This window comes from Platichthys flesus, chromosome 18, assembly GCF_949316205.1.
Source record: "Platichthys flesus chromosome 18, fPlaFle2.1, whole genome shotgun sequence".
Lineage (NCBI taxonomy): Eukaryota > Metazoa > Chordata > Actinopteri > Pleuronectiformes > Pleuronectidae > Platichthys > Platichthys flesus.
The window spans coordinates 12,524,131-12,542,616 of NC_084962.1; the positions used below are offsets into that span (position 1 = coordinate 12,524,131).

The 18,486-nt window shown below is 43.5% G+C and overlaps 2 protein-coding genes across 3 annotated transcripts; one reads left to right on the top strand and one right to left on the bottom strand.

Annotated features, from left to right (window-relative positions):
* Positions 1-207: 207 nt before the first annotated feature.
* acss1 (acyl-CoA synthetase short chain family member 1) lies at positions 208-9,401 on the top strand. The gene is made up of 14 exons (XM_062411136.1): positions 208-683; positions 1,273-1,369; positions 1,452-1,651; positions 1,899-2,074; positions 2,417-2,569; positions 2,926-3,073; positions 3,526-3,663; positions 3,874-3,966; positions 7,271-7,383; positions 7,903-8,029; positions 8,131-8,258; positions 8,596-8,659; positions 8,745-8,866; positions 8,958-9,401. The coding sequence occupies exons 1-14, from the start codon at positions 371-373 to the stop codon at positions 9,132-9,134; spliced, it is 2,049 nt and encodes a 682-aa protein (XP_062267120.1). The 5' UTR covers positions 208-370; the 3' UTR covers positions 9,135-9,401.
* Positions 9,359-18,212, bottom strand: abcd4 (ATP-binding cassette, sub-family D (ALD), member 4). Of its 2 annotated transcripts, XM_062411138.1 has the most exons (19): positions 17,890-18,212; positions 17,335-17,453; positions 16,493-16,620; positions 15,980-16,119; positions 15,745-15,861; positions 14,786-14,911; positions 14,344-14,394; positions 14,062-14,156; positions 13,846-13,967; positions 12,810-12,901; positions 12,610-12,699; positions 12,236-12,441; positions 11,371-11,462; positions 11,250-11,286; positions 10,875-10,924; positions 10,686-10,738; positions 10,519-10,595; positions 10,220-10,335; positions 9,359-9,776 (listed from the first exon to the last, which is right to left on the bottom strand). In XM_062411138.1, the coding sequence occupies exons 1-19, from the start codon at positions 17,928-17,930 to the stop codon at positions 9,672-9,674; spliced, it is 1,857 nt and encodes a 618-aa protein (XP_062267122.1). In that variant the 5' UTR covers positions 17,931-18,212; the 3' UTR covers positions 9,359-9,671. The 2 variants fall into 2 exon arrangements, with proteins under 2 accessions (XP_062267122.1, XP_062267123.1); XM_062411139.1 differs by lacking the exon at positions 17,890-18,212 and having other exon boundaries at positions 16,493-16,615.
* Between the last annotated feature and the right edge of the window lie 274 nt (positions 18,213-18,486).

Below are 18,486 nucleotides of genomic sequence, written 5' to 3' on the forward strand. Positions count from 1 at the left end.
GTTTACTGTTATTTATAAGGGGGTTTGGTTTGATGAAGCCCCCACCCCCCTCCCAGTGGCTCCCTTTTGCCTGGACCCACAAATGCCCTTGAGGCGCCCCTGCTGGCAGACAACAAACGCCTTGGTTCTTTACTTTCACTTTTGCAGCTCATTTACAGTCTTGATTTTAAAGGGATAATAAAGTGTCGGCACATTGGAGTTTGCACTGCCCTTTAACGCATCACTCCTCCTTGCCCTTCCTCTGCGGAGTTTCCAACTTTTCACTTGAAGATCAACAGCGCAACTTTCCAAACTTGCTCAAGTGCTGTGTTGTGCAAACAACAGCTTTTGCCAAAACACTTCCACGTCGCGCTGACTCGCCTCTGTCACGATGTGGCTGCGCTGCGGACGCACGTCAAACTATTTCACCTCCTTCAGCTGTCGGGTCTTCAGGTCCCGTCTGGATGTTTTGGGTCGGAGGGGGTGTAAAACGGCGGCGTTCATGCCGGAGGCTGCGGGCTTCGAGGGGGTGTCGAGCCGGTCGGAGCTGCAGGAGCTCTCGGTGTCCCGCAGCAGCAGCAGCTTCTGGGCCGCGGTGGCGCGTCACAGGCTGAGCTGGATCAGTCCCTTCACCACGGTGCAGGACTGCGACCTGAGCCGGGGCAGGATCAAGTGGTTTGAGGGAGGACAGCTCAACGTGTCCGGTGAGACCCCGTTTCATCAGTTCACAATACGGTTCTGTACAAGATGGCCTTTTGGTTGCAGTGATCAGAGGCGGTCGTGCGTTTATATTCCCCTCGACTCACAGTGTTCCGTGATCAAACTAGAGATATCATCTCATGTGAAGCCAGATGTTGTGAAGCTTCACTCATGGCCACAGCAGCATGGTGCGTTCAAGGCACAGTGTTCCTGGGTTAAATGTTCCAATCCTATCAGCACATTTAACCAGAGAACATTGTACTTGAACGCATCGTACTACTGTTGAGAGGAGTGAAGCAGATAGATGTACACAGAGATAGACAGATAGATAGACAGATAGCTAGATGGACATATAGATAGACAGATAGATAGACAGATAGCTAGATGGACATATAGATAGACAGATAGCTAGATGGACAGATAGATAGATAGATGGACAGATCGATCGATAGATACAGTAGATAGACAGACAGATAAATAGATACAGACTTTATTGATCCCATTCCTCTGTTCCACAGTAAGGTATCAGGCACATTGTTGTGTGTGTGTGCGTGTGTGTGTAAAACAGTGTGTTTATTTTATGTGCACATTCAGTAAACTGTCTGGACCGCCACGTGCACACCTGTCCTGACAGGGTGGCGCTGATCTGGGAGAGAGATGAGCCGGGGTCGGAGGTCAGGGTTACCTACAGGTCAGCAGCTCTGTGTGTGTGTGTGTGTGTGTGTGTGTGTGTGTCATTTGCCTCAGTGTAATTCATTCATATCTCTCTCCAGACAGCTCCTGGAGATGACGTGTCGTGTAGGCAACCTGTTGAGGCGGCATGGCGTGAAGAGGGGGGACTGCGTCACCATCTACATGCCCACCTGCCCTCTGGCTGTGGCGTCCATGTTGGCCTGCGCCCGTATCGGTGCTGCCCACAACGTGGTGTTTGCCGGGTTTAGCGCGGAGGCCCTCTCAGAGCGAATCAGAGACGGTGAGACAGACCTGCTGATGTTGTCACAGTCTGGACATAGATTTCCACTATAATCAATAGTTTTATTTTCCAAATGGATCAAAATTAAGTTTTATGAAGGGGGTAACTTCTAGTGGAGAACCCTTAGAGAACTAGAGAGGCAAGGCTTCTATTGCATCCTGGATCTGAGACGCTTTTACTTCTCGAGTTGATTCCCACACGGACCTCAGTGTCAGCGGTCTGATTTTCATGTGCTTCACGTTCCCAGCCCAGTCCAGCGTCGTCATCACGGTGAACCAGGGCGTGAGGGGGGGTAAGGTCACGGAGCTGAAGAGGACGGTGGACGAGGCGGTCCAGAGCTGCCCGGCCATACGGCGGGTGTTTGTTGCTATGAGAACAGAGGCTGCGGTTGTCATGACAGCCAGGGATGTCGCCATGGAGGAGGTGAGAGATCAGAAATTCAATCTCTTGCGGATGCTGATGCAAACAGTCGCCGCTTTTACAAGGATAAGTGATGATTAAAAAGAAAAAAAAGTTTGGTGGATGTCTGATGAATTTATTCGCTCCTTGATTGACAACTTTAATTTAATGAATATACTTATATTCCTGAAATGTGGCTCTTGTGGTTGGAAATAGCAGGTGACAGTACATTAGCAGCCGTTCTGGAACTTTCAGTCATATCAGATGATCTTCCTCGGCCTAAAAAGAAAAAATTTAAATTTGAAAATGCGCAGTTCCATAAGAAATTCTGTCTGCTTCAATCCTTGAATTCACTTTGTCGTGCAGGAGATGTCGACAGAGGACGCGGTGTGTGAGCCGGCAGCCATGGACAGTGAGGACATCTTGTTTCTGCTTTACACATCGGGCAGCACGGGGAAGCCCAAAGGCCTGGTCCACACTCAGGCTGGGTATCTGCTGTACGCCGCACTCACCCACAGGGTAACGCCAGGCACTTGTTTTGGTATCATGCAGTGTAGTGTGTAGTTTACCGTGTGTCAGCGAAGGCCTCGAACGGCCAAATTGTGATCCGGAGTATGAACGTCTGGCGAGTTAATATTACCTGGATCACAGGGGATTAGAGACGAGGTTCACAAAAATGTTGCTCTAGTTTTAACATGGTGCATTAATGCAATAATATCTACTTGTGAAATTTAAATGGGTTATTTAGCTTTTATAAAAGGGATATAAATACTATATTTTGATCCCTGAACCTTGAGCGTTTTGTCAAAAAAAAGAAAAACATTTTTAAATTTTTTTAATCGGACTGTCTCATCTGTCGTCCCTCTTGTTCCCAGTACGTGTTCGACTACCATGATGGAGACGTGTTTGGCTGTGTGGCAGACATCGGCTGGATAACAGGCCACAGCTACAGCGTCTATGGCCCGCTGGCCAACGGGGGAACCACTGTCCTGTTTGAGAGCACTCCCATTTACCCTGACCCAGGTACGAACACCAGTGAATGTACAAACCGGTATGAACACGTGTCAGACTGCTTGGTACTTTAGACAAAAGAAAGAAAATTATAAAATATCTAAATATCTTCAAATTTGTCAAAAATTAGGATGTTTTTATCAGCTGTAATTGTATCATTTTTGTGGTTTTGTTCATATAACATTCTATATGCTGTGTAATGTGCTGACACACACTTGAGTATTTGTGTCCACACACTCATGTTTGTCTATGAATAGCTTTACATACAACTTACCATACCTCCCATGCTAAAACCAGAAGCTCCTGTCTAAACAGGAGTCGGAACATAATGTTATTGTGAGGGTGAAACTGCTGAGGGGGAAAAACTGCAGTTCTCCGGCTCAAGTTTCACTCTCGTCTCATGTTTCAATGATCAGTGTCTTATCTACTTTAGACTAACTTGGACTTGTTGTGTCTTTTCACAGGAAGGTACTGGGAGATGGTTCAGAGACTGAAGATTAACCAGTTTTATGGAGCTCCCACAGCGATCCGCCTGCTGCTCAAATACGGAGACCAGTGGGTGAAAAAATACGACCGCTCCTCCCTCAAAACGCTGGGCTCTGGTACGACTGTCGACCTGAAAATACTCCCCCCCCCACACACACAGTACATGCCGGACATCTGTTGAAGTGAAACACAATGTTTAAGTTATCACACACGTCTTTCTTTACAAACCCCCAGCTTGCTTGTGTGAATATTGATGAACTGTTAATTTGACTAAGACAATAACACAAAAACAATATATGACAACACAATATTTTGTCTGTGTGCAGTGGGCGAGCCCATTAACACTGAAGCGTGGGAGTGGTACTACAGCGTGGTCGGGGACAGACGCTGTCCTGTGGTGGACACCTGGTGGCAAACAGGTGAGTGTGAACACTGAGGAATTTATCACCCACTGGAGACAATTTTCAAAATCAACAAAAACGTTAGATTGTTGCCAGTGGATGGGATTTAAATGTAAACGTCATAAACTGTTTATAACAAGGTTATGCCATGTTTGCTCCGCCTGGTGTCTGGCTGCAGTACAGGTCATAAGTCCTGCCTCCTCCAGGTTAGTGGATGGGACATTGATCAAAGTAAGAAGTACAAGTTCATGTCAAATAGTTGTTTCTCAAACATGGCTCCTGTCAATTTAGGTAGTTCTAATCACACATGCTCATTTTTAACCAAACAAGGTTGTCCTCTAACAGAGCCACGTCTGCAGCCTCTCTAACGGGAAGAGTCTTAAAGGGGAGGGCAGCCAGCTCTGTTTCTACAGCAACAGTGTTACGTAACAACACATGCACATACACACACAATATAACAGTAAGTGTGTGTAGACATAAAGTGTACTCACACACACAAGGGCACTGGGGGAGTTTTTATGTTCCCCTTTGGAATCTCCAGAATGAAGCCAGGTTTTGTTCTCTCAGAGTTAAACACTGAAATTTGGGAGCAGCTTTTATCATTGAACTTCTTCTTAACACTGAATACAAATAACAGTGGCCATTAACACCATGTAGAGAAATGCAAGGGGGATCATTCCATCCCTGTTTACACTTTGATGTCAAACGCTCTCATTAGCACATTAGCCAGCTGGATGCATTTCGACCTCTGCAACAGATGTTATGATCGTAGCTGCAGGAGAGATCCACGTCACAGAACTCTGTGCGGCCGTCTGGAGAGACTCAGATCACTGTATGATCTTTCCACTTCCAGATGAGTCTCTGCAGTGCGGCTGGTGACCGGATTTGACCTCGAAACCCCGGGCAAATGTAAATTTGCTCTTCAACTTGTTCACATATTCACCAAAACAAAACTCATTTATGGTCACTTCATAGGATACCAGTGGGGAAAAGTAACAGTGCGTATATTGTAAGTTGTGAAAAAAACAGATTATAGTGTATATAGTGTGTGACACATACAAACAAAGGTTCTCCCCTCCCTCCCACTATCCAGAAATGAAGCCAGAATATCCCAGATATGAACGCCACCATCTGTGCAGTAGCAATCCTGTTAGCGAGGTCCTGCCTACACACATCCAATAACAACAACAAAAAGCTACTTACCAGGTCAATTAAAACCTTAACAAACACCAGTGTGTTTAGGACTACCTAACATGACAGAGACCATCTTTGATAAAAAAAAAAATTCAAGTGTACTTTGAGCTCTTAGTTTGCCTCATGCCCCAACTCTAACAGGATTTGTGACCTTTACTGCAGCCAGCCACCAGGTGGCGACCGAGACACGCTGGCTTCACTTTTGGAGAGCTGTCATGTCGCCCAAGGGTCTTTGGTGTTACGCATAGTATTACGGACAATTAAAGAGGGAAAGAAATCACATCTTTATTCTCGTAATATTAAGATTATGTTCTCATTAAATAACGACTCAGTATTTTATTCTTCTTCAACATGGCCCTAATACTCGTTTCGTACTGTTTCATCTCTCCATCAATAACGACCAAATGGATCTAAGCTTTGTTAATTACCGGACACATGGCAATAAAAAAAAATTAATGAATCTATAATTAATTGCAGATAATTAAACATCAGGGCCTGAGAATGAGCCTGAGAATCACAGACACAGATATGACCCAAATACCCTACTTCAGTAAAAAAGGATTATGTTATGTTATTTGCCTGGACTAGTGTTTCCAATTAGGACTAAGTGGCTTTATTCATAAATGCCATTTGGTTGATCTGGGAACAAGTAGCCTGTTTAGAGGCAAAATTTGATTTTGATCCGTTGCTGGCATACGGCCTCCATGTTGGATCAAACAGGATGAGACAGATGAGAGGATGCAGGGGGGGGGAAATTCAAATATGTTTTAATATATGGGTTTAAATTGAATTTAAAGCAAAAGTGTCACATTTTGGGAAATACTGTTCGCTTGTTTACTTTTATATCGAATAAAGTAGAAGATGAACACTGCTCTCATGTGTGTTCTCTAAATACATGGCTACAACTAAGCGCTGGTTAGCTTGGCTTAGAATAAAGACTGGAAACAGCGAGCCTAGATCATTACAAAGATAATAAAATGGGAGGGGGAGGCAGATTGTGTTTTAACGAGCTCCTCAGAAGGTCCAATGTCCGTGTTGTGAACTTTTTGGGTCGACTTGGGCGTGTTCCTGTGCTCAGAAGTCGTAAAGTGGTATATAAATATATAAAATGTGATGAATTTATGTGATTAGATAACATCTTGACACCACCTTATGCAAAGATAAAGGATCAGGTTTGGCAGGCTAACAAATACTTTAAAAACGTACATGTTATTCACAAAAACCTTTGTACTGGCTAAGGTGTCCGTTTTTGTGACATCTGATAGGTTTATATTAAAGCTTCTATTAAGAACTGATTGTTAATAGTGTTAATTGGTTTGATAAGTGATGACGACAGCAGCTTGTGTCAGAACATTTTCCCAGACTGTCCGAGTTGTTCTGACTTCAGGTGACGTTCACGTAAAGTTTCCCAGGCGAGAACATTTTTCCAACACCCTTAGAACCCACTATAACTGCTCCTTTGTCTCCAGTTTTAATGCTAAGCTAACCAGCTGCTGACTGTAACCTCATATTGACCAGACATATGAGTGAGCTTGTTACCAGTGGTCTGACCAATCAGTAAGCAGGCAAATCAGCGTATTTATAAGTGCACGTTGAACTGGTCAAAGTCTTTAGCGGCTCCTCTGGGGGCCGTTTGGTCGGGAGGTCTCACAGCTACAGTTGATCTGAAGTGGATGCCAGTTGCTGGTGCTATTCTGGGATCATCTGTTGTGTCCTACTTTATGACTGGTTCTCTCTGCTGCTGCCAACACCACCAGGAGGATTTATCAGCCCCCCGAGGGCCAGAAAAAAACCTAATTGCATTCAATTTATTTGTTATGGCTGTAATTCCATAATCTTCATGTGTAGTGTGAAGGGCTCTTGGTTGATTTACAAGCTGTTTTGTCGTTTACGTCTACCAATCTCTGATTATTTAATACAGGCTTCTTATTATTGTTGCATTAAGTCTTTGGATTGCATCCCTCCATGGGATGTTCCTGTGGGTCCGAGCGGTTCAATCACCCTCAGTCTCTTACAAAAACATCAGGCTGTGGGCTTATAAAAAGCTATGTTTTGAGTTAAATGCTCGATTCACATACAGCACTTTATATAATCCTAAATCCGTCTTATTTTCCCTCTGTGTTCTCAGAGACAGGTGGCATCTGCATCGCCCCGAGGCCGTCGGACCCGGACGCAGAGATTGTCCCAGGAATGGCTATGAGACCTTTCTTTGGCATAAAGCCAGTGCTCATGGACACCGAGGTATGGTACTCATCCCTCGGTGTGTGCGTGTGCGTGTGCATGGGTGTGTGTGTGTGTGTGTGTGTGTGGGTGTGGGGTGTGGTGTGCTACCCTGCAAATGCTGGCTGGCTATGACCCAGAGGAGAGGGTCAGATTGGGATTATGAAACAGTCACCAGCTGTGTCACTTTTGATACCCACCCGTCCGCCCCCGTTCTGTGTGTGCCAACCCCCCCCCCCCCCCCCCTTCAAAATCTGTTGTATTATTTTGTGGCTGCAGCAGTTTCTCCTGCTTCTGTGCTGAACAGATTGTGCAGACAGTTGGAGAGGTGGTGTCTGTGAGCTGATCCCTCTTCCTCCCACTCACCACACACACACACACACACAGACACACACAGCCGTTTGAGAACACAGGGTTTCAACAGCATTGGTGCACGTCCAACAATACGTTCTTACAAGAGTTCCTAGTTGCAGTAACTATATCAGTTGCTTAATCAGCCTTTTTTATTTTGCTGTTCATTTATCTTGTGGGTTTCTCCAGGGAAAAGTTGTGACTTCCAACAACACGTCCGGAGCTCTGTGTATAGCTCAGCCATGGCCCGGGATGGCCCGATCGATTCACAACAACCACCAGAGATTCACTGAGACCTACTGTCAGCCCTATCCTGGTACGGTGCGATGCGTTCAGGAGCAAACAGTCATTAGGGCATTTCTCTACCTTCTCTGCCGGACTCCACATTTCTCATTGTCTCTAAAATCCCTGTGTTAGGTTATTTTTACACCGGCGATGGCGCCTATCGATCCAAGGAGGGATATTACCAGATCACCGGGCGCCTCGACGATGTCATCAATGTGAGCGGTCACAGGATTGGGACGGCGGAGATAGAGGATGTAGTGGTAAGTGGTTCCATATCTCACCATGGCGATACCTCCTGGGCGAAGGTACAGAAAGTGGGGAAAAAATAATTCTCGTATCCACACCAAAATTGAATGGGTTCTTTCCAGACCCAGGCTTCACAGTTTAATATGGTAGTTAATAACCAACAACAAAACCAAACAGGCACGGTTGAAGACCTAAACTCCTTGGTGGAGGTAATAAAACCATTCCCTAGATCGTTTCCTCCAAAGTTTTTCTCAGGGAGACATTTGTTTTCCAGTCTTATTCCATCAAGAACTAGGGCAGTGACACTTTAAACCCTGTTCTCACAATCCTGACTGAGATTATCTGTCACAGAATCAATGTTCTGCCGTGGCTGAATCTGCCGTCATAGGAATCTCCCACGACATCAAAGGACAAGGTGAGCCACTCTTTGTTCCCACGGTTCTGTAGCTCGATAGGATGAATGAGAATCTGACAGTGGGGGTTGTTCTGTGCTTCTTCAGGCGTTTATGCCTTCGTGGTTCTAAAGAAAAGCGCAGACGCCCAAGAGTCGGACGTGTCCCGGCAACTGAAGGAAGCGGTGTCTAAAAAGATCGCCAAGTACGCCTGTCCAGACCACATCCAGGTGATTCTGTTTCCTTCTGCTTCACATTGCAAACAGACATTGAAGACTTAACTTGTACATGGTAACTTATTTTTTGGGGTCATTGTCACAGATCGTCAAGCGTCTGCCCAAGACGCGTTCGGGTAAGATAATGCGGCGGGTGCTGCGGAAGGTGGTGGAGCGCGAGCTGGACGGGCTGGGTGACCTCAGCACGCTGGACGACCCCGCGGTGGTTCAGGAAATCATCGACGGTCACGCTGAGCTCTTACGTAAACAACAGTCACAATGATTCTTATTCAAAAGAGGAACTTGAAGTTTCTCTCCATTTTATTTTTTTAAAAATAGACTTAATGAAAATAGACTTTATGAAAATGTATTTTAGAGGCAAAATATTATTTTTTATTTGTATTGCACATATTAATATTTGTATCAAATCGAGAACAAAATTTTTTAAACTGTATGCATTGTCCACAGATGTACTTCAACAAAAACAGAACTGAATGATAGAGTGTGTGAACATGTACAAATAAACCACTGGAATATCACCATACATAAATTCTGCTGGGTCTTCAGTTTCTTATTTTCCTTCCTGATTTCTTTTCATATTAGTTGAATGTGGCCCAAAAAGTGACAGTTCCTGAGCCACAAGCTTCATCCAAACCTTCATCCCTCCTGAAAAAACACATATTGCAATGACTGTGACTGTGTCTTTAGTACCTTTTTGACGAATGTTACAAACTGAGGAATTCAGGAGTGTTCTCGGTTCTCGCCTCCCACACCGATGCTTCCTGCATGTCCAGGAGTTTAAAAAAAGAGGACCTTGTGGTCACATGGTTTCGTCTCTGTAGATGACGCCCCCGCCGCTGCTTCCTTTTAACTTAGTTAACTCCCACTGGCCATCTCCGCACAGTTTCAACTGGACGTCATGGAACTGTAGTCAAAGGAAACATGGGCAAACAGAGTTAATAATGCCGATAGATATATGATGATAAAAAAAGCCCCACATAGGCCATGTATGAAATGTTTTTAGCTTTAGAGGACAAAATTCTGGTAGATGTTTAGAGCTTAGAAAGGTTTAAAGATTGAGTTGTAAAGAAGATGGATGATAGTGAGAATGAACTCCGCTAACTAGCAAATCACAACCAATTCAGTCAATGCCCGTTTACATTCTAGACTAATAGAAAAGTAGTGCACAACAGTGACTATATGTAATAATCCCTCACGGACCCAAACAAACCCAATCCACCCTAGAATCACCTTTATGGAAAAATATTTCTTAGTAGGTGGAAAATCAAAAGGTGGAACTGAGACATAGGGAAAGACGGTATTCCCAATATGGCATTGATCAGGGATGTAGACGTGTGTTGGATCTACCTTCTCCAGGCTGCTGCGGTGTCCCAGGCTGACCAGAGTCATACCGAGCTTTTTACACGTCCTGTACAGTTGTGCCTCCGCTTCCTCTGTCAAAGCACTGGTGGCCTCATCCAAAACTGCACAGAAACAAATAATATACATATTGATAAATACTGTTTATTAGAAAGCACCAGTCACACAGAGAGCCAAGTGTTCAATAGAAACCATTCCAGTCACAATCAGTGGGCTGCTCTCTCTCTCCCCTGAAGCTGCTGTGTGAGAATCACTGAGTGTGTTTTAAAAAGCATTTAAAGACTCACTTGCATATTTGGGCTGAAGGTAGAAAAGTCGTGCGAAGCAGAGACGCTGCATTTCGCCTGGAGACAGAACATCGTACCTGCAGAGGAAATCCCAGTTTGACTCTGTGTCGTAACACACTACATAATTTACTGTTCACACAAATCCCTGTTTGTCATGTTGCTCCTACCAGTTCCAGTCCACTTCTTCATCCAGCCCACCTGTCCGCTTCAAGAGGCTCGACTGGAGGACAGATCAGAGTTAGAGTGCATGAATTTAAAATAAGGCAAAGGCTGAATGAACACTGTGATAAAAAAATAAAAAAGAATGTAAGATTTTACATTAAAAGCAGCAACCGGTGAGATAGAGAGACACTCACCACTCCGGCTAGTTCCAGGAACTGTATGATTCTTTCATCGTCCACCGACCCTGAATAAGAAAACTCACTTTATAAATGGTGAAAATATGAATATAAATTACTCAGATGAGAAAATGATTTGAGGGATAATACAATGCAGCATCACTATCAAGGGAAAGGGAAAACTTTGACAAAAAAAAGTTTAGATTAATTCAAAATATTGCTCTACATTCATCCATTTATATAATCATACACACACCACAGATATTTACTGTGCAAAACTGTTGCTGTTGTGGTGTCACTAATTTGTCAAACAACAAACTGACCAGAAAGCATAAAATACACATGGTTTTTCAATTAATGATTTGTCTGTTTAGTGAAACTAAAATCTGATACCTGATGCAGGGTAAATATCCTTCAGTGGGTAGATAACCTGTGGAAGACGAGAGGTCCAGTAAATCCTTTGTTTACACAACTTTTAAAAAAAGGAAAACTAAACAAAGTGAGAGACGGCGACCTGTTCGCGCAGCGTGCCGTCGGTCAGGTACGGTTTCTGAGGCAGGAAGAGGGTTCCCCTGGGCCCGAAGCAGGTCGTCATCTGGACAAAGCCTGAGGAGGACACCATTCAGAAGTCATGAGGGAGTCATTTTAGTTGTGTGCGATGTGGGGCTTTTTCAATAGTCCTGTGAGAGAGACTGCATATCATTTTCTCTACATGAAAACCACGTAATCGCTCGGAGACAGAGCCCAACAGAATTAGTCAAGTTGGTAAGCCCACCAGGCCATAACTGGGTGTATTGGAGAAAATGACTTGGTGTAGTGGAAAATAGCAAAGTGTGGTTGAAGACTATTTGATAGTTGACCTTAAATGTTTATGACCTGAAACCTGTATTACCTTTCTTTAGACCTGTTTGACCTTTCCATAACTTACTGTCCAAAAAACCCAATGGAATTGTATGTAAAAGATTTGGTCCTGTGCTTTGGTTCCTGTCTAAAACTACCCTACAGAACCAGTCTGAACTGGCTCAGGCAAACAGCCTTGTTTTCCTATATAAGATCTGTGCTTTTGACTGTTCTACATCTTCACTCTGAGATCCTAAGGACTCTCGGTGTGTTGATCCTTTCTGCAGAAAGCCGCTTATTAAATACACGTAGATAACGTTGTTGTTTCCGGCCTCTTGTATCTCCAGATTTCCATCACATGGGAAAAGCCTGATTTTATAATTAGAGAGGAAAGCAGTGTACCACCACCAGCCTACTTTTACATATCCTTTCATCCTTTTTGTATTTTTTATAGTTATTATTACACCAGAGATCGGTCAGGATTGACCTCTCCTTCTCCTTAAACCTGCTCTGTCATAACTCCATCTCTGTTCTCTCACCGCTGTCGGCCTCCCACAGTCGGTTCAGGACCCTCAGTAGAGACGTTTTGCCAGTGCCTGTGTTGCCCACCACCAGCAGGTGGGTTCCCTGACTGATCTTCAGACTCAGGTCCTCGACCAGCAGCTGGTCTGAGAACGGGGATTTATACGATAGATGATCCAGGATGAAGGCGGTGTCCGCTGGGCCTGCGTGGACATTGAAGTCACTGTGTGGAGGAGATTCAATGAATGAAAACGAGAACACGCGGAGGCTGAAAAGCTTTAGTCTCTGCACTGCATCTATTTAGCGACGTGCTTATTATCCCAAGATATTAAATCAGTCTGATTATATTTATTTCTGCAGCAGAGATTAATTTAAAAGTTCTCACACAAACCTGTCAAAGTCGTAGCTTTCTCCTGACGCCGGGTCATAGTCACACTGCTTGCGTAGGATGTCATCCATCACCTCCCTCAGCTCCCCGATCCTGACCACACACACGCACAGATTCAGAGATAGCAATGAGAAGGCCAAGAACCGACGCAGCCGTCATTTTTCTGTCCTCTAGGAGTTGATTCCAGGTGAGTGGTGTGATACCTGTGGGTGTATCCGGCCACGTCTGACAGAGTGGTCGACAGGTCGATCAGCTGCGTGAAGCCGTTTATCAAGTAGATGCAAACAAAGGCATTCTGAGTGTGAACAGGGAGAACGTGTTAGATAAAAAGTGGCAGAACAAATATCAACTAAAAGCTTCACTGGAGGAATTCAACACAGGCCAGTGATTAAGACTGTGAGAGTTATGACGCTTATTAAGACGTTTAAAACAGCAACAGACATTTGAACTCAGGATGAGCAGAGTTAAATGTGTTTAGCAGAGAAGGCTTCTGTTGCCACCTAGTGGTTAAAAGTGGCAACGTTCACATTTATTTAGCAGTTCTCTCCTATAAACTGGGACTGGCTGAGTTCCTCCTCCCATAATCCGTGTTTTTAAATCACTGCTCCAAATTTGGTGTGTTCATGTGCTTTGTGGTCAGACTGTGTAAACCACATGGACACTGTAAACATCAGGTGACGTATTTAGGGTTGGTTTAAACATCTAAACGCCCTCTTCTAATATTTGTACAATAACAAAGAGCAAATTCAAAAAGGATCAGGTGTGACTGACATATCAATGATTGAACGCATATGAACGTTAATCATAAAAACGCTGGGACTGGCTACAGAGTCTGGTGTTAGACGCTTGTGAGAGATGAACATGCATTTTACATTGAAAGTTACTTTTTAGAGCTGAGTGTTAAATGATGTTTCCTTGGTTTATACGTGATGACGTCAGCAAATATTTATGCTGACTTTCTGAGTTATTGTTCCTGGAAACATTTCATCAATAATGATATGATTCAATTTCCTACTGTTTAGTTCCTTTTGTCATAAGCTGTCTTCAGGTCAGAAATTGAATGTCCGTCTTTCTATTGATGGAAATTGGTGGATTGTGTGACTAACTGGTACAACACAGATCCGAGTTTCCAATAAACCAGATTAAACTAAACAAGGGGCTTGTTTGGTGTCAATAAAGCTGCATTTTTCAAGAGCTACAATCGAAAAGCTAAGGAGGAAAAGAAAAGAAGGATCCCACCTTGCTGATGAGTCCACTGAGCTCGCCAGGGGTCAGACCATCGTAAATACCGGTGAAGATGGGAATGGCGATTACGATGTAGCTGAGGAAACCTCCGAGGTAGTCGAACGTGTTCACCCCGACTGACGGAGCAGAGTTCAGAGGTTAACTTACGAGTTATAACAACATGATGATTGATATGAGTCGTCGGGCGAGTTCTGTGTTATGTGATCTTACTATAGAGCCAGAGTTCTTTATTTATGAGACTTTTCTGAGTAAGTAGCAGAGCCTGAAGCCTCCAATTGGTCCTCATGTGCTCCACTTTACCAGATCTGAAAACACAGAGAACAGCGTTTCATCCAAACTGCTTTAACCACATAATCTGTGTGATCAGAAGTGTTTATTTATGGCAGGAGAGCAGACGTACTGCTTCAGTTGTATATTGTTGTCTAAACGTTTTAAGCGATGTCTATATCTTCGCACGCACTATCACAAACATGAAAAAATAAATGTCGTCACCTGTAAAAAGCTGCAGACTCTGCGTTGATACGGATTTGCATGTGTTTGAACCTGCAGATACACAAAAAAACAACATTTATGTAAAAATAAACAAAGTTAGTTAGGATTTAAACACTAAGTTTGTCCTCTAACGACACAAAATCAAATTGTTGCAACGTATAACAGGTAAAACTACAATTCAACTCCACAGGAAAAGACGATCTCGTAAGCTGACACATATCCTGTGTTATTTCCTAAGAGCCAAAAGTCCCTGGGCCAAAGTATACAGATGCTTCCTATTCACTCAAGAACCGGTTTCCTGTAAAGCATTAAATAAAGGTGGGAAACACACGAAACCTGATTTGAGTCCTGCTGTTTCTTTTCTATCAGCACAAATTATTCTTGACACAAACAAATGATGTGTTTGAGTAGGTCTGTGTACATAGAGTAGATTAATCTTTACCTGAAGTCCCCCTCCAGTTTTTCTTGCTCACACAGAGTCGACACAATCGGCCCCATTAGGATTTTATTGGCAATGGTCCCGATCACAAAGTAGCTGAAGATACTCACAGGGCCGATCCAGCCGGTGCTGCAAGAGAGGGAAACTTTATTTCTACAGGTAAAACACTGGGTTTTAACATAATATGTAAAAGATAATATGGGGGGAAAGAATTGCAAATAAATTTAACAGATAAAACAGATGAAGTAACGTGTTTTCCTATAATTCTACTCTATAGTTTTTATGTTATATTGGTCGTTATGTACACTGTCTTTTTCAATAAATCCATATAAAAAACATTGGATCATAAACAAAAAGTTGTCGAGTCTCAGTAGAACCAAAGAATCCCGCCTCAATTTGAAGAGAACAGATTTACAGTTTTTAACTGTTTACTGTCCAGGACACTGATTCACTGTGGAGAGCTGACGACCTCTCACCTCATTGTAAAGGTTTGAGTAATAGTGGTAGTAATAGAAATATAGTAGTATCTGTTGTAGGAGTGGGAGTACCATTTAATATCAGCATTACCATTATCATTACTACCACTATCAACTAATTCATTACATCTCTATGTATCAGTATTATTATTTTTATTATTCTGGGACCTGTTGGGTTCTCTATAACACTGTTGGGACCTTAATATGTAAAGTGCCTTGAGATAATGTATGTTGTGATTTGGCACGAAACAAATAACATTTAACTCAATTGGAACACAGAGAAAACAGGTCAAAAGTTACATATTAAAACTGATGCTCTTCTTTTCCCAACTTTCTCAATTTCCTCTCAGTATTTCAAGCACGCAAGACTTTCACAAGCTCGAATGTCGAAAAATGTTTCTACAAAAACCGTCTGTGTTGGTGATGATGCTTCATGTGCGGGCATATGAAGCTACGTGTTGCCACGCCCCTCTACAGACCCCCCACCTGTAGAAGCAGTGGTAGGTGTAGTAAGTCAGCGTGAACGGCGAGATGATCAAGCGACTGGCCATGGTGCTCATCTGTTTACACAACCTCTCCACATCCTGACTGATCCGCTGGTCTCTGGTGTTCAAACAAACACAAACACGAGCAACAAGTACAGTCACCATGATTCTCACGGTTTGCAGCTGCAATAACATGTTTCATTTTAGGCCGAAAAGCTAAAACCACTGAAGCTTACGGGTTGTCAATTTCCTTTCGGAGTACGTTGAGTGTGTAGTAGACTCGTCCCTGGAAGTAGGACGTATGGAGGCTCTCAGTCAGCGTCTTCCTCCAGCTAATGTACATCTGATTGCAAATGTACTGGTCCACACTTTTCAGCTGGGAGAGAGAGAAACAGATGAACGCAGAGAAGACAGAGGAGAACAATGAGTCTGTGAGAGAGACAAAGGGGACATCTAGCAAGAGCATGTCAGGAAAGGATCACGATTGATGGTGATTTAAAGAGCAACGTGGAAATAGAGAGTTTTGTTTCCTTAGAATAAACTCAGTGTTGCTTTAAATGTTTATTAGGTTAAAAATCCACAGCACACACGGCCAAGATCGAGAGTATTCAGGCTATAAAATGAACAGGTCAGGTCGTCTTAACCTGATAAAAGCTGCTGCTGTCTGTCGTGACATTAAGTAGCTCTGCTCAACAATCAACAAGTCAACTCTCTGAACACAGCCCAACCACTGTCAGGCCCCAACTTACTGTGGAGTTGAGTAAAATGAGCACCATGGCTCTGCCCACCAGACTGGCGAAGCCTGCGTAATCTTTGTCTGCCAGCACATTGTAGAAGTGACTGGGGAGGATTCCCACTTGGTAAATGATCAGCTGCTCTGATGGTGGATGGAAAAAAAAAGAAGATGTGTAAGCAAATTGTTAGTGCACAGTTAAAACAGAGACTCGTAAAACACAACGCAGGGAAATGAGGCAACAACAAGCTCGAGGTCAGCGGGAAAGAACACATAGTATGCAGCCTGCTGCTGTCAGAGTGGTAGTGTTACAGTGTGACAACAGACACGCAGGTAATTGATGGCGAGATTGAGCTGTTTGTAACTATTTACTTCCCACCTTGGCAGCCATTGAGGGTCGTAATGATTCTAAAAATAGATGCAAATGTCCCCAAACTGGTATCATGATACAGGGCGATGCCCCAACGCCAACCTACTGCCACCACAATGGTGTGGCCTGTTGAGCTCTCATTACCTTACTAAAGGAACTAAAATACAATTTTATTCATAATACGATACACACTTACATATATAAATCTAATAATTTTCACTCTCTGTAAAGTAACAAAAATCTGTCTATTTTGGAGATATTACACCAAACTGCATGTGTGGAATCTATCCGGTTCCAATTGATCGATGACATCAGGAGTAAAGGTTAGGCCTTAGATGCAGACACCCCCCCCCCCCCCCCCATTCAAGTCAGCAGTTGTGGATTTATTTCCTGCGCACCAAACCATAAATCCAGAGAACGGTTACACTCCTACCTGCCATACTTTTTATTTATTCTTTGACCTCAGCGTGTGTGAGTCCAGCAGTTACCTGTCAGAGTGACGAACAGCAGCGTGGCGAACATCAGGGAACTGGGACCGGTCCATGACGGGAACAGGACCCTCTGGATGTCGCACAATCGCCGGACAAACTTCCAGTCCAACGCTGGTCTGGATTCACAAACACACAGTGAGAGAGAAAAAAATAAAAAAATAAGGTGCATTAGAAAAACGTTGACATCTTCGATCTTGTCACATTATTATTGTTGTTGTGAGGATTGCTGTTGTTGAGTTTGACAAACACATGACAAACAACCAAACATTTTTCTATAAATCTGCTGTAGATGGATTACATGTTACACCTCCACACTGTGTTTACACAATCCAGAAGCAACATACAGATACATGTAAGACTCTTGCTATACCGCAACAGTTATTGATCGTGTTTAATTTCCAGACGCTGATTCATAAAGTTAAGAAGCAGAGAATAAAAAAAGGGAGTTTGCAACTTAATGATCAACAGAGAGCGACAGAGGAAGAGAGAGTTGATGTGAGAATGAAGCCCGGAGGAGCCTGGACCCTGCAGCTGGTGTCTTCAGCCTCTCACCTGCTCGCTCCTCTTCCCTCGGACTTGTCCGGACGAGGCATCTGTCGCAGATAAACCGTTATATCCACGTCGGGGTCTTATCCAGTCACTTTTAACCAGCTGGTCAAGCTAACCTCACTGTAACGAGGGAGACGGACAGAGGGAGCTAACAGCGCTAGCACCGGTTATCAAACTAATGACGAACTAACGTCCATAAAATAACGAGCTTCTCCTGTATGGATGTCACGGTAACTTTGACCAGTTTAAGTGTTGGCTAACCAGTTAACTTTAGTATCAGAGCGTGCGCAGCCATGACTCCACTGGGAACCACTGAGGAACCTGAGGTTGTTGTGGGAAGTGAAGGTAAAAGCCTGGACTTCCGGTTCCTTTTTCAAAATAAACGAATTTTGTTCAACTTGCGCATGTGTGAACTAGTAGAATTGAAATGATGTCTCAGTCTGAACCATAAACATATATTTATTTGTTAATGTATAAATTGTAATATATATCAATTTGTCTTATCTAGTGCTTATATTCAATTAGCTCACGATTTCATGTATATTTCAATTGCACAATGCCAATAGGACAGTTAGTGTCATAAGGGTTAATGTGTGAAAG